At 45.6% G+C, this 13,685-nt stretch overlaps 1 protein-coding gene across 1 annotated transcript in view; it reads left to right on the top strand.

Moving 5' to 3' along the window:
• CKAP2 (cytoskeleton associated protein 2) overlaps positions 1-13,685 on the top strand; it is a 120,963-nt gene that overhangs the window by 89,046 nt on the left and 18,232 nt on the right. Inside the window, exon 6 of the mRNA XM_069205462.1 lies at positions 4,993-5,056. Coding sequence (XP_069061563.1) covers positions 4,993-5,056 — 64 coding nt within the window. The remainder of the gene's footprint in view (positions 1-4,992; positions 5,057-13,685) is intronic.

Below are 13,685 nucleotides of genomic sequence, written 5' to 3' on the forward strand. Positions count from 1 at the left end.
AGCTTTCAAAGGTTTCCTAAATGAAATAAGCAATTTCTTCATCCCATTCAGTCTGACATCCTTGATTCGTTTTTCGTATGCCTTTGCACACAGAACCACACACATTTTCATCGTTCAAGGGCTAAAATCTTGTCGAGTTCGTTTGTCCTTTTTTGGCAAATAAAAACATGCACCTTCAGGAGAAAACCACCTACTTCGAACATCGAGAGCCCTCACATTAGTCGCCTTCCTAAAAGAATTGAAACACAATAACATTGTCAGCTTAAAGCAAATCTTTCAGTGATAACTCCTCATTCAACCCCCAATTCATCAAAAAAGATAAAATCCTTGAAACCTCCTGAAACAGGCATGTTTACAACTCCGCACATGACAGACGGTGATTGGTGGTTACAGGACAGTGAGGAATGCCCCAGGGGTACCAAGTCCTGAGCACTCCGCAGTTATGTTGCTGCGTCTGGGATGTAGAGCACACGGATTGGACGATAAGGGATGAGAGCCTAGTGGTGACATTGGAAAAAGGAGGACGGAAACTAAGAGAGAGGAGCCAGGAACTGGGGGAAGGACGCAGAAGGCTAGCACATGAATCTGAGCCCCTGAGAAGTGACATGTGGAGTGCTCTGATGGGACACAAGAATGGGAGAAAATCCATTGTGCGCAAAGGAGATGACACACTGCCCAGCCGTGTCCCAAGAGGGGCGTGGCTTACCAAGGTATGTGACCACATACAAGGTCGGAGGGACTGGTTTCGAGTTGACAGAGGTTGGTGGAGTAGTAGGCAATGGGTAGTCTTAGCAGCGTTTCTATTGCATGACTTGTTTCTTGAAGGCTTGCAAACACATGTGAGCACAGAAAAACATAGATGTAGGAGACACGTGTGATCTGGTTACCAAGGCACAAGATGGTGTATGTATTAGTCCCACACTAGACATCAGGGAAACCCCATCCACCCCCTAGACACCTTAAGCGAAGCCCTTCCCTATAGCTGACCTCCTAATAAGGATATGTACCAAGGACTCCAATGTTATAATTGGTGAATGGGACCACATAGCTAGACACTGCCCTCATAAACCTCCCAGTCATGAGCCCATGGAGGTAGAGTTTACCTGGGGAAGGGTTCTGTGTACTGATGTAGAGGGCCCCGGTTTTTGTAAATCGAATGGACACACCAGTCTTACTGGACTCCGGGTGTAAACCATCTGTTGTCAGAGCAGACAGTGTGACGACCAGATAGTGTATGTCCCCAAAATTGGAAAAATGGAGACTCTGTATTGTGTGTGTCCATGAGAGATTTGTAGACCTGTAAACCCTATCCAGTAGCCGAGATCCATATCAATTGGAGAGGATTTGACGAACCTTTGATAGTGGGAGGGATACCTCATTTAGCTGAAGAGTTGATTATTGGAACTGATCCTCCTGCCTTCAGGGAGCTCTTAATTAGTGTTGGTGCAGAGAAGGTGGGCAATTGGTTACATTGTTCCCATAAACGTGCTCTGACATTCGATTTGTGTCAAACGTGTACATATGTAGGATGCGTAATGCATGCAGTGATACTTTGTATGTATGAGCGAGCCTGAATAATTAAGGCCATTGAATCCTTTTTGGAGAACAATATGTACAATGAAGCCTATGCTCCCAGACATTGGAAGTATATTGCCTACATTTCTGTACCTGGAGAGAGGAGATCAAACACTGAAGTGAGGAGGATGTAGACAGGGCTACCTTTTAGAAATTTCAAGAGGCCTTTTGTTAGCAAAGGAGTGCTGATTAGACTTCTTGGATACTTCCATTTCGTGTGGGTGTGGGACTGCACACTATTGAGAGGGAAGGACATGTCTAGGTGAAGCTTTCCTTTTTGTCTGCTCTTAATTAGTCCTTCAGTTGGGCTGATTATAACCAGTTGTGGAAACCTCATACCGCTTCATGCCTCTCTTGTGGGTGCTCCAGTTTGGAGACATCCCAAGCGATATCTGCTGTGGGAAGGTTGTCTGGAGAGCAGCTTGAGGACACGTGTAAGAAGAACCACACCACACTAAACTGATTCTTTGGTTTGAGACCGTGGATCCACAACCTTGTTTAAAAGTGGTGTATAATTGTGGGACTCGAACCACCCCGCTACGTTCCTTTTATATGTCCTTTACAACCAAGGAAAGGAGGCCTCCACCGAACTTAAGACTGTCCTTTAACCAGAGCTTATGTCTGCCTGATAAGTCTCCGAGAGATGAGGAGGGCAATCCTGGAAGTGGGCCTGCCCTGAAGCCCCTAAGCCTGTCTTACTGCGAATGGAGTGGATGAGTATACTCCGTCCTTTAGGAGGAAAGACTATCCATGTGATGGGATGCCTAGTGCATCCCAAGTGACTTTGGGACGTCCAGTGAAAGCTGACTGCACAAGAGTGAATTAGGGAGGTCTTTGTGTTGTGAACGGCCCTTTGGTATTCTCTCCTGGTTCCTGGCAGGAACCACAATTCTGTGCCCATTGTCTTTTCTGCAATTGCCTGATTGCTTTAGGCCTGGGTGAGGGCTGCAAATGCATGATGGCTCTAGGTCTAGACAGGACAGCACCTACCTCTTGGGATATTGGAACCGTGACTGCTGTGAACACTGCCTGGACAACCTGGGTTGCATCAGTCCTCTGCCCAAATGGGGCTGCATCACTGCAGCATCTGTAGATTACAGCAGTCGGACCAGCACTTGCCCCAGCTCCACATACATGTAACACAGTACCTCTACTGCAATGCATTCCAGGGGACCTTTTGGCTTGCCACAGATCCCTCATTACACGTGGGAGAGCAGTCTCTAACAAGGGTTAAGACCAAAATGACTGGGTGTGCATTTGACTGGGGGCATAGGACTCTATCTGAGCTTGAGTCATGCTAACTCTTGATTTCTACAAGAGCACACCACATGTAGGGGTGCCACCTGGGAGGGAGTAGCAGAGGGAGAGATGAAGCGCTTGAAGAGACTCACTCGAAGGCAGACTCGTAGAATTATTGGAATTACGTAGTCTTTAGTGCAACTGTAGGAATTTACGGAAGAGCCCTGGAATGGATCCACTTCTTCCTCTCCGGGAGGACACAGAGGGTCAGACTTCCGCCCTACACCTCCAGCCCCACAGGAGTCCCTGAAGGATCCTCACTTAGTCCCACACTGTTCAACGTATACATGGGCCCTCTTGCTGCTGTCGTCCCAAACCATGAAATGAACATCGTGTCATATGCCGATAACACAACTGATTCTTTACCTCACCGAAGACACGGGCAAAATGAACTTTCACGCAGGAATGGCAGCTGTTGCCACCTGAATGAGAGAAAGCTGCCTCAAACTCCACTCTGACAAGACAGAGCTCATCATCTTCGGAAACGCCACCTCGGCTTGGGATGACTCATGGTGGCCCACATACCTCATTGCCCCCCTGTGCCGACCAAGCACACACGCAACTTAGGAATCATCCTGGACTTCTCCCTGTCCATGACCCACTAGGTAAACTGTCACCTCCTCCTCCTGCTGGCACACACTCGGGAAGGTCTTCAGATGGATCCCAGAAGACTGTCGCAGGACAGTCACCCATGCCTCAGTCACAAGCAAGCTCGACTACAGCAACGCCCTCTATGCCGGCACCTCAACTAGGAACATCAAAAAACTTCAACTCATCCAGAACTCTGCCGCCAGACTCACTCTGGACCTCCCTCGCCGAGAACACATCTCCAAACACCTGAGGACCCTCCACTGGCTACCGGTCGAGAAGTGAATTACCTTTAAGCTTCTCACCCACATGTACAAGGCCATACACAACGCAGGACTGTCCTATCTGAACCACATGGTCTCCTTCCACACCCCGCCAGATCCCTCTGCTCTGCCCAGATGGCCCAGGCCACCTTCCCTTGCATCTGCAAAACCACCTCCAGAGGACGGTCTTTCACCTACACTGCAACGAAGAGCTGGAACAACCTCCCCCTGCACCTCCGACAAAGCCAATAGCTCACGGGGGTGTGGAAAGAGACGCTGTGGTTCATGTAGGCTGGTCCTGCGTTGTGTATGGCCTTGTAAGTATGTAATGTAACCAGTGCTCATGTAAAGCCCTCAACTACCTTCAGGTCAAGTTTGCGGTGTTTATAAAGGTGCAAAAATAAGAACTGAAATGGGCTAAAGCAACAAGTTGCTCTTTAGCGTGTTTTGTGTTTTTTTTGGGGGGGGGTGGGTTGGGCAGGTGGTAACTGTAGAGATTGACGAAATTAAGGAGTGGGTGGTATTACCATCTTAAGATCAGTGTGCTAATTTTTTTAAATTATTTTAGCTAATGTTTAATAAATATTTACATTTATATGCAGGATTCACAAATACTTGGTGGCCCTATGGTAATGCTCTGCCTTCTAGTTTAAGAAAAAGACATTCAAAATAGCCACCATGCATATGCAGCAGCTGGCAGCGCGAGAATGTGGTTGGGGCCACTGACTGCTGGGGATAAGAAGCTCCTTTTTTGTGTTTTTACTGAACAGAAAGATAGAAGGGGGCATGGTAAACCACAAGAGACTGAGGGAGATAATAGCCATTCTGCAAGGCAAGGCCAGGCCTGACTGCAGTGGAAGGGTACATGAAGAAATCAAAACCGAGTGAAGTGGAAATGCTTTTTGGGCAGGACAAACACAAGCAACCTATGAGAACCAGGGATGTAGGATAAATAGTCACTGATGGATGCAAAGTCCTCTCTTAATCTATATTGAATTGATTGGGTCTTTGTTAACCGACATCTGAAGCTCAGTAGGCAAGTCATGACCAGTAGAAAGGAAAACGTAAAAAAAAAATATATATATACTAGACACCATAAATCGTTAGCGCTGGAAAATTACTAATGGGGTTTGGTAGCTATGGAAAAGGATACTGCTATCCTGCTATAAAATTGTGAACACCTTTAGATTAATTTATAAATCACTTCTTACGTTTTTTGGCCACTACACTGCTGTGATCTTGGATTTAACATACCTTTCTTCAACAGACAGTCGACATGCAACATAACATTCCTTTGGACCAACACCCGTGCTCCCCAAAATACGAGACTAGTAAGTAACTTTTCAATAAATTAATAGCAACACATTCAAGGTTGGCTGCATAAAGGAATGAGTATTTCATGTTTGTAAATGTGTGCATCTTCTGCACTTATTTTTGTTAACCATGGAAAAGCTGTGCACATACGTAAATCTGTGTATTTTGCAAATGTGTTCTGTTGAGTGCATCATTTGCTATTGAACAGTTTATACATGCATTAGAGACTCATTTGAGTCTATGTAGTTATGGTTGACACAGCACTTCATAGGAAAACACATTTTTTCATAGTTAATAACTTTGCTCACCACCCTCCTTGCCACTTCTAGAGTAACGTGCCATACTTTGGAACTGGACAGTTTAAAATATAGGAATACATCCTTCGGAGTTCGATTTTTAACCCTCCGGCTCTTACCCAAGAATGTGCGGTGACTAGTGGAACCCAGACTTAAAAAATAAAAAGGGTACAGTGGGATTCCCAGAGCTTCCTTTAGGTCCTCACCCCTACCTTGCTCTTGGAATCTTTCAAAAAATAAATCCTGGGTCAGCTATGAGGGCTGTAGTCCTTTTCTTGCAAAATGGTGCAGGTGAATGAAAACTAAGCTGGCTAACAGCTGAGACAAAATTCATACCCAGTATTGGACATGGCGGGGAGGTCAGTGGGGGAGTGCATTCTCCTTATTTTAGGTGAGGGCAGTACCAAATCTCCCCCTTTAAACTATTTTTCTCCCCATCAACCAACTGTCTGACGTATGAGAGAGAAAGGGGTGGCTACCAATCACCCATACATTAACCATACCCACCTTGGAGTTGATGCCAGGGGCGGCATGATGCTGATATGGAGTGTTATTGCTCCTTCTCAGTGATCTGAATTCAGTGGGGGCATACATGTTCATTACTGCTTTGGTGCCTTAAGGGTCGTGGTGACTACCTTATTAATGCTCTTGCCATCCAGTGTCTAACGTGGCACCATTACTTACATTACTATATGCGTTCTATTTTAATTTGACTATGAATCTTTACAGTGCCCTCATGCAAGGAAATTACAGAGCATAGGGGAGGGGGGGGGTGCAGAAGTCTCATTTAGAAGTCATTTTGTCACCTATGTTTTTTTTTTTTTTCAGAAGAGGTGGGTTAGTAAAATGATTAAATCTTTTTATTTCAAGAGAAGAGTCCGGTATGTGCAGAAACCAGATCCAAACAAGTTCTGACTTTACTGAAGCAGTGAGAGACTGTACTGGGAGGCCTACCTTAGACATCTGGTCAGGCAACTATTAAATGAATAGATTTTGAGAGATATCCCTGGGCTGTGCCTTAAAAGGCTTTGTGATAGGGAGAGGTTTTCTTAATATGCTCCTGTAGTTGAGCAGGTGATGGAAATTGTTTAATGCAGGGTTGATGTAATGAGATGATAACCTTACAGGCTGGAAATGAGTAGGCCAGCAAAGTGTGCTTGTTGTTTTAGCTGGGAGACCACCATAAACGCCACTGCAGTAGTCTGCATGTGAGAAGGCCACAGCAATGACCAGGGTGATTCAGGCTTGAATTTGTAGCAGTTGGCTCATTCCTGGGTAATATTCTGAGTGTATAAAACTAATTCAGTTTGGAAAACTGACTCCAAGGTTTCCAACCACATTAACATGATCCAGCCACCTCAGTAGGTTCCCACCCGTCTCTTCTAAGTGTCCAGTTTTGGAGTGCAAATGAGCAGGACCTCAGTTTCATTACATTTTAAGTAGACAATTGTTCATATAGATTGTGATGTGGATTTGGACTTTGACATACATATGGTAATCAGCGTTGTAGCTTCTGCGAACTGGTACAAAGGGAGGAGAGTGCCATGGTCCTTGAGGCAAGTGCAATTGATGTTGAAAACCTTAGGTCAAGTAGCCAAGTTTTATTTGAAGGGTGCAGTAAGCAAATAAATACTTGAAACCATTTGAGAACAGTTCCTTTCCCACCAAACGCAGACGGCATTTTAGATAGAAGAACTTTACCTTTGATTGCACACAGGTGGAGAGGAATCCAGAAGAGGTCTCTGGCATGGAGTGGTTTTTTAGTGGTAAAATTACTAATGATAATTTAGGAGATTTGATTAAAAAGTCTGAAAGTTGTACTTTGACTATTGCTTCCAGGACTGATGAGGGGGGACATTTATGGTCATTGTATAAATTACCTGGCCAACAGATGTTTATTTTTCCAAGGGATCATTAATGCGCATTACACTGGATATTCAGGCAATATTTTGTAAAGGGGAAAAGGTGCCAATTGGTACAAAACCTCAAAAGACAAGACCTACAACAGTTTAGATAGCAGTGAACTCCGACCCTGCCATCTTTCTGACTTCAATTTCATTTGTACATTTTGGTAATCTTTACAAATCAAGAGCATCACAAATACAAACGGATAAAACATGAAACCACAATATGCCACAAACCTTTCCATTTTATGTGGAACAGTGACATAGGATGACGCCTAAGCATAGCAACAAACATACAGATCTCCTCGATATTACACAAAGAAATGAATTTATAAGTGTTTTTTTTCACTACAACACAATGATTGATTCAGTGACTCAAAAATTGTAATTTATTTAAATACCACATGCTTGCCAACTTTTACCCGTGTTGCCCTTAATTTGTCACTTACTAGTTGTAGTTCCCATTTTCTTTTGTCTTGTGCTGAAGGCACAATTGATTTCAGATCAGTATAACTTGACCTTAACATTTTTTTTACTGAGAATATATTTCTGTGTTTAATGGTGTACTTCAGGTGTTCTTGTTAAGGAAAACAATGAATGATGTGCTCACTGCTGGTTTTGTTTGACTGTGCCTATTATCAACCATCTCTTTTGGACTAGGCCTTAGCTACTCAACCAGCCTAACTCGGAGGCCTGGGATGCCCCCTTTTCTGTTGCATATAGAGTAAAAAGTGCCTTGGTTTGTGGGGAACAGTTGCAGTCTGTCCACTTGCTAAGTGGTTTCTTGACCCACAGTTTGGGTGCAATTGACTTTGTGGCTTAAAATGTTCTTACCTCTATGTGCACTAAAAGAACTTGAGAAGTTCATAAGTCTTGCACAGGCCAGCCTGTGTGTGAGACTAGATTTAACTGCCTTTGACCAAACCATTGACTCTTATTGTTCTGTGACATCTTTTTAATTTTGAGGGATTTGTTTGTGGTTAACCCACAATTATGAGAAAGTCCTTCTCCCAAATCAGTCCAGAAATAAAATGTTCTTGTTTACTGTTAACATATCAGAGTTGGGTCCCTCATTAGGTCTTTGATGGTGGCCCGAGCAGTGCCCATTAATGTGTGTAATTGGGGATTGAACATGCCTAACTGCTCATCTAATAACACCTTAAGACTCCATCGATATGTAGGACGAAGGCAAACCAATAACGGGTTTACATAGCAACCATGACCACCTGTATTGGAGATGTATACAGAACCAGGGCTAGAGAAGTCATGCATTTGTATTTTTGCATTAACCAGTCTACCCTCCTGAATGCCTCTGTTCTTTCACAGTTCGAATAGTTCTTCCAATTAAGATTGTCATGCCCTGATTCAGTGTTGCTGGGCAGCGATTGTGCTTTACCCATCTGTGCGCTAAGTGCTTCTTTGCTTCTGGAACTGACAATTAAGTTTATAATGTTTCTTCTGCAGTCTTTCAAGCCCATTTAAGGTAATACCTTTCGTGCAGGTGGATTCCTGCTAGTACCCCTAAAAGAATTAGGTTTAAATTCCTCCCTTCCTGCAAAGTCTTTCCGTCTTCTGCAAGCAGGAGGACATTTTACTTATTTTGCTACTTCCTCTTACTGCTGCCCACACTGTGACCTATAACTAGCCCATGTCCCCTTCTATGGCTGCTTCACTTCCTAGGGGCACACTCCCAAGGCCCACCCCCCAAGGGTAGCTCTGGACTCACTTGACAGAGATGATGCAAACCCAAACATTGTCACCTGTTACCTTCATTAGTTATGCTTAAATGTGTATGTAGAAGGCAACAGCTTGCTCCTTTTGTGAATTTAGTGCCCTATGACTCTGTGGCCGCCTCTCTCCCAACCCCGCATTCCATATTTTATTCAGCATGGCATCTCATCTGAGTTGCAGCCTTCGCTGCTCCAAAGGCCTCCATTCCGTTACCAATTCCCATCACCTCTCCAGTACCTTTGGAAAGGTTGAACAGTCTTGATGTACTCTGTTAAGTGTGGTCTCATAGCTAATGTAAAATAGCATATCCATTTTCAATAACTCACTGTTAAAAATTGGTTTTCTGGTTGGTAGAGGTATGCACACTGTCCAAGGAGGAACCACAATCTTAGTCTGGGTAAGTGTAAAGAAATGGCTCCCTGTTGCAGTTACCCCCCACTTTTTGCCTGATACTGATGCTGACTTGACTGAGAAGAGTGCTGGGACCCTGCTAACCAGGCCCCAGCACCAGTGTTCCTTCACCTAAAATGTACCATTGTATCCACAATTGGCACACCCTGGCATTCAGATAAGTCCCTTGTAACTGGTACTTCTAGTACCAAGGGCCCTGATGCCAAGGAAGGTCTCTAAGGGCTGCAGCATGTCTTATGCCACCCTAGAGACCCCTCACTCAGCACAGACACACTGCTTACAAGCCTGTGTGTGCTAGTGAGAACAAAATGAGTAAGTCGACATGGCACTCCCCTCAGGGTGCCATGCCAGCCTCTCACTGCCTATGCAGTATAGGTAAGACACCCCTCTAGCAGGCCTTACAGCCCTAAGGCAGGGTGCACTATACCATAGGTGAGGGTACCAGTGCATGAGCACTGTGCCCCTACAGTGTCTAAACAAAACCTTAGACATTGTAAGTGCAGGGTAGCCATAAGAGTATATGGTCTGGGAGTCTGTTTTACACGAACTCCACAGCACCATAATGGCTACACTGAAAACTGGGAAGTTTGGTATCAAACTTCTCAGCACAATAAATGCACACTGATGCCAGTGTACATTTTATTGTAAATTACACCCCAGAGGGCACCTTAGAGGTGCCCCCTGAAACTTAACCGACTATCTGTGTAGGCTGACTAGTTTTAGCAGCCTGCCACAAACCGAGACATGTTGCTGGCCCCATGGGGAGAGTGCCTTTGTCACTCTGAGGCCAGTAACAAAGCCTGCACTGGGTGGAGATGCTAACACCTCCCCCAGGCAGGAATTGTCACACCTGGCGGTGAGCCTCAAAGGCTCACCTCCTTTGTGCCAACCCAGCAGGACACTCCAGCTAGTGGAGTTGCCCGCCCCCTCCGGCCAGGCCCCACTTTTGGCGGCAAGGCCAGAGAAAATAATGAGAAAAACAAGGAGTCACCACTGGCCAGTCAGGACAGCCCCTAAGGTGTCCTGAGCTGAAGTGACTCTAACTTTTAGAAATCCTCCATCTTGCAGATGGAGGATTCCCCCAATAGGGTTAGGATTGTGACCCCCTCCCCTTGGGAGGAGGCACAAAGAGGGTGTACCCACCCTCAGGGCTAGTAGCCATTGGCTACTAACCCCCCAGACCTAAACAAGCCCTTAAATTTAGTATTTAAGGGCTACCCTGAACCCTAGAAAATTAGATTCCTGCAACTACAAGAAGGACTGCCTAGCTGAAAACCCCTGCAGAGGAAGACCAGAAGACGACTACTGCCTTGGCTCCAGAAACTCACCGGCCTGTCTCCTGCCTTCCAAAGATCCTGCTCCAGCGACGCCTTCCAAAGGGACCAGCGACCTCGACATCCTCTGAGGACTGCCCCTGCTTCGAAAAGACAAGAAACTCCCGAGGACAGCGGACCTGCTCCAAGAAAGGCTGCAACTTTGTTTCCAGCAACTTTGAAAGAACCCTGCAAGCTCCCCGCAAGAAGCGTGAGACTTGCAACACTGCACCCGGCGACCCCGACTCGGCTGGTGGAGATCCGACACCTCAAGAGGGACCCCAGGACTACTCTGATACTGTGAGTACCAAAACCTGTCCCCCCTGAGCCCCCACAGCGCCGCCTGCAGAGGGAATCCCGAGGCTTCCCCTGACCGCGACTCTTTGAACCTAAAGCCCCGACGCCTGGGAGAGACCCTGCACCCGCAGCCCCCAGGACCTGAAGGACCGGACTTTCACTGGAGAAGTGACCCCCAGGAGTCCCTCTCCCTTGCCCAAGTGGAGGTTTCCCCGAGGAACCCCCCCCTTGCCTGCCTGCAGCACTGAAGAGATCCCGAGATCTCTCATAGACTAACATTGCGAACCCGACGCTTGTTTCTACACTGCACCCGGCCGCCCCCGCGCTGCTGAGGGTGAAATTTCTGTGTGGGCTTGTGTCCCCCCCGGGGCCCTACAAAACCCCCCTGGTCTGCCCTCCGAAGACGCGGGTACTTACCTGCAAGCAGACCGGAACCGGGGCACCCCCTTCTCTCCATTCTAGCCTATGTGTTTTGGGCACCACTTTGAACTCTGCACCTGACCGGCCCTGAGCTGCTGGTGTGGTGACTTTGGGGTTGCTCTGAACCCCCAACGGTGGGCTACCTTGGACCAAGAACTGAACCCTGTAAGTGTCTTACTTACCTGGTAAAACTAACAAAAACTTACCTCCCCCAGGAACTGTGAAAATTGCACTGTGTCCACTTTTAAAACAGCTATTTGTCAATAACTTGTAAAGTATACATGCAATTTTTATGATTTGAAGTTCCTAAAGTACTTACCTGCAATACCTTTCGAATGAGATATTACATGTAGAATTTGAACCTGTGGTTCTTAAAATAAACTAAGAAAATATATTTTTCTATACAAAAACCTATTGGCTGGATTTGTCTCTGAGTGTGTGTACCTCATTTATTGTCTGTGTATGTACAACAAATGCTTAACACTACTCCTTGGATAAGCCTACTGCTCGACCACACTACCACAAAATAGAGCATTAGTATTATCTCTTTTTACCACTATTTTACCTCTAAGGGGAACCCTTGGACTCTGTGCATGCTATTCCTTACTTTGAAATAGCACATACAGAGCCAACTTCCTACATTGGTGGATCAGCGGTGGGGTACAAGACTTTGCATTTGCTGGACTACTCAGCCAATACCTGATCACACGACAAATTCCAAAATTGTCATTAGAAATAGATTTTTGCAATTTGAAAAGTTTTCTAAATTCTTAAAAGACCTGCTAGGGCCTTGTGTTAGATCCTGTTTAGCATTTCTTTTAGAGTTTAAAAGTTTGTAAAAGTTTGAATTAGAACCTAGAACTAGTTGTAGATTCTTAAAAAGTATTCCAACTTTTAGAAGCAAAATGTCTAGCACAGATGTGACTGTGGTGGAACTCGACACCACACCTTACCTCCATCTTAAGATGAGGGAGCTAAGGTCACTCTGTAAAATAAAGAAAATAACAATGGGCCCCAAACCTACCAAAATACAGCTCCAGGAGCTTTTGGCAGAGTTTGAAAAGGCCAACCCCTCTGAGGGTGGCAACTCAGAGGAAGAGGATAGTGACTGGGAGGAAAATTCCCCCCTACCAGTCCTATCTAGGGAGAACAGGGTCCCTCAAACCCTGACTCCAAAAATAATAGTCAGAGATGCTGGTTCCCTCACAGGAGAGACCAACACCTCTGAAATCACTGAGGATAACTCCAGTGAAGATGACCCCCTGTTAGCCAGGATGGTCAAAAGATTGGCTTTGGAAAAGCAGCTCCTAGCCATAGAAAGGGAAAGAAAAAAGATGGGCCTAGGTCCCATCGATGGTGGCAGCAACTTAAATAGGGTCAGAGATTCTCCTGACATCCTAAAAATCCCCAAAGGGATTGTAACAAAATATGAAGATGGTGATGACATCACCAAATGGTTCACAGCTTTTGAGAGGGCTTGTGTAACCAGAAAAGTAAACAGATCTCACTGGGGTGCTCTCCTTTGGGAAATGTTCACTGGAAAGTGTAGGGATAGACTCCTCACACTCTCTGGAAGAGATGCAGAATCTTATGACCTCATGAAGGGTACCCTGATTGAGGGCTTTGGATTCTCCACTGAGGAGTATAGAATTAGATTCAGGGGGGCTCAAAAATCCTCGAGCCAGACCTGGGTTGATTTTGTAGACTACTCAGTAAAAACACTAGATGGTTGGTTAACTGGAAATGAAGTGTGTGACTATGTTGGGCTTTATAATTTGTTTATGAAAGAACACATTTTAAGTAACTGCTTCAATGAAAAGTTGCATCAGTATCTGGTAGACCTAGGTCCAATTTCTCCCCAAGAATTGGGAAAGAAGGCAGACCACTGGGTCAAGACTAGGGTAACCAAAACTTCCACTGGGGGTGACCAAAAGAAAGGGGTTACAAAAACTCCCCAGGAGAAAGTGGGTGACACTAGAAACAAAGAAAAAGAGTCCTCTGTAGGCCCCCAAAAACCAGAACAGGTTGGTGGGCCCCAAGACACAACCCAAAACAAAGGTGGGTACCAGGGTAAGAACTGGGATGCCACTAAGGCATGGTGCCACAACTGTAAACAGTCTGGGCACCACACCAAGGACACTTCTTGTCCCAAAAACAAACCCCAGAACAAAATTCCAGGGGTAACCAGTGTAGCCATGGGAGATGACTCCTCAGATGAGGAGGTCTTCATAGCCTTCAACTGGAAACAGGGCCCAACAGGTGAGTTGGAGATTC

Source organism: Pleurodeles waltl, chromosome 8 (genome assembly GCF_031143425.1).
Source record: "Pleurodeles waltl isolate 20211129_DDA chromosome 8, aPleWal1.hap1.20221129, whole genome shotgun sequence".
Taxonomy (NCBI): domain Eukaryota; kingdom Metazoa; phylum Chordata; class Amphibia; order Caudata; family Salamandridae; genus Pleurodeles; species Pleurodeles waltl.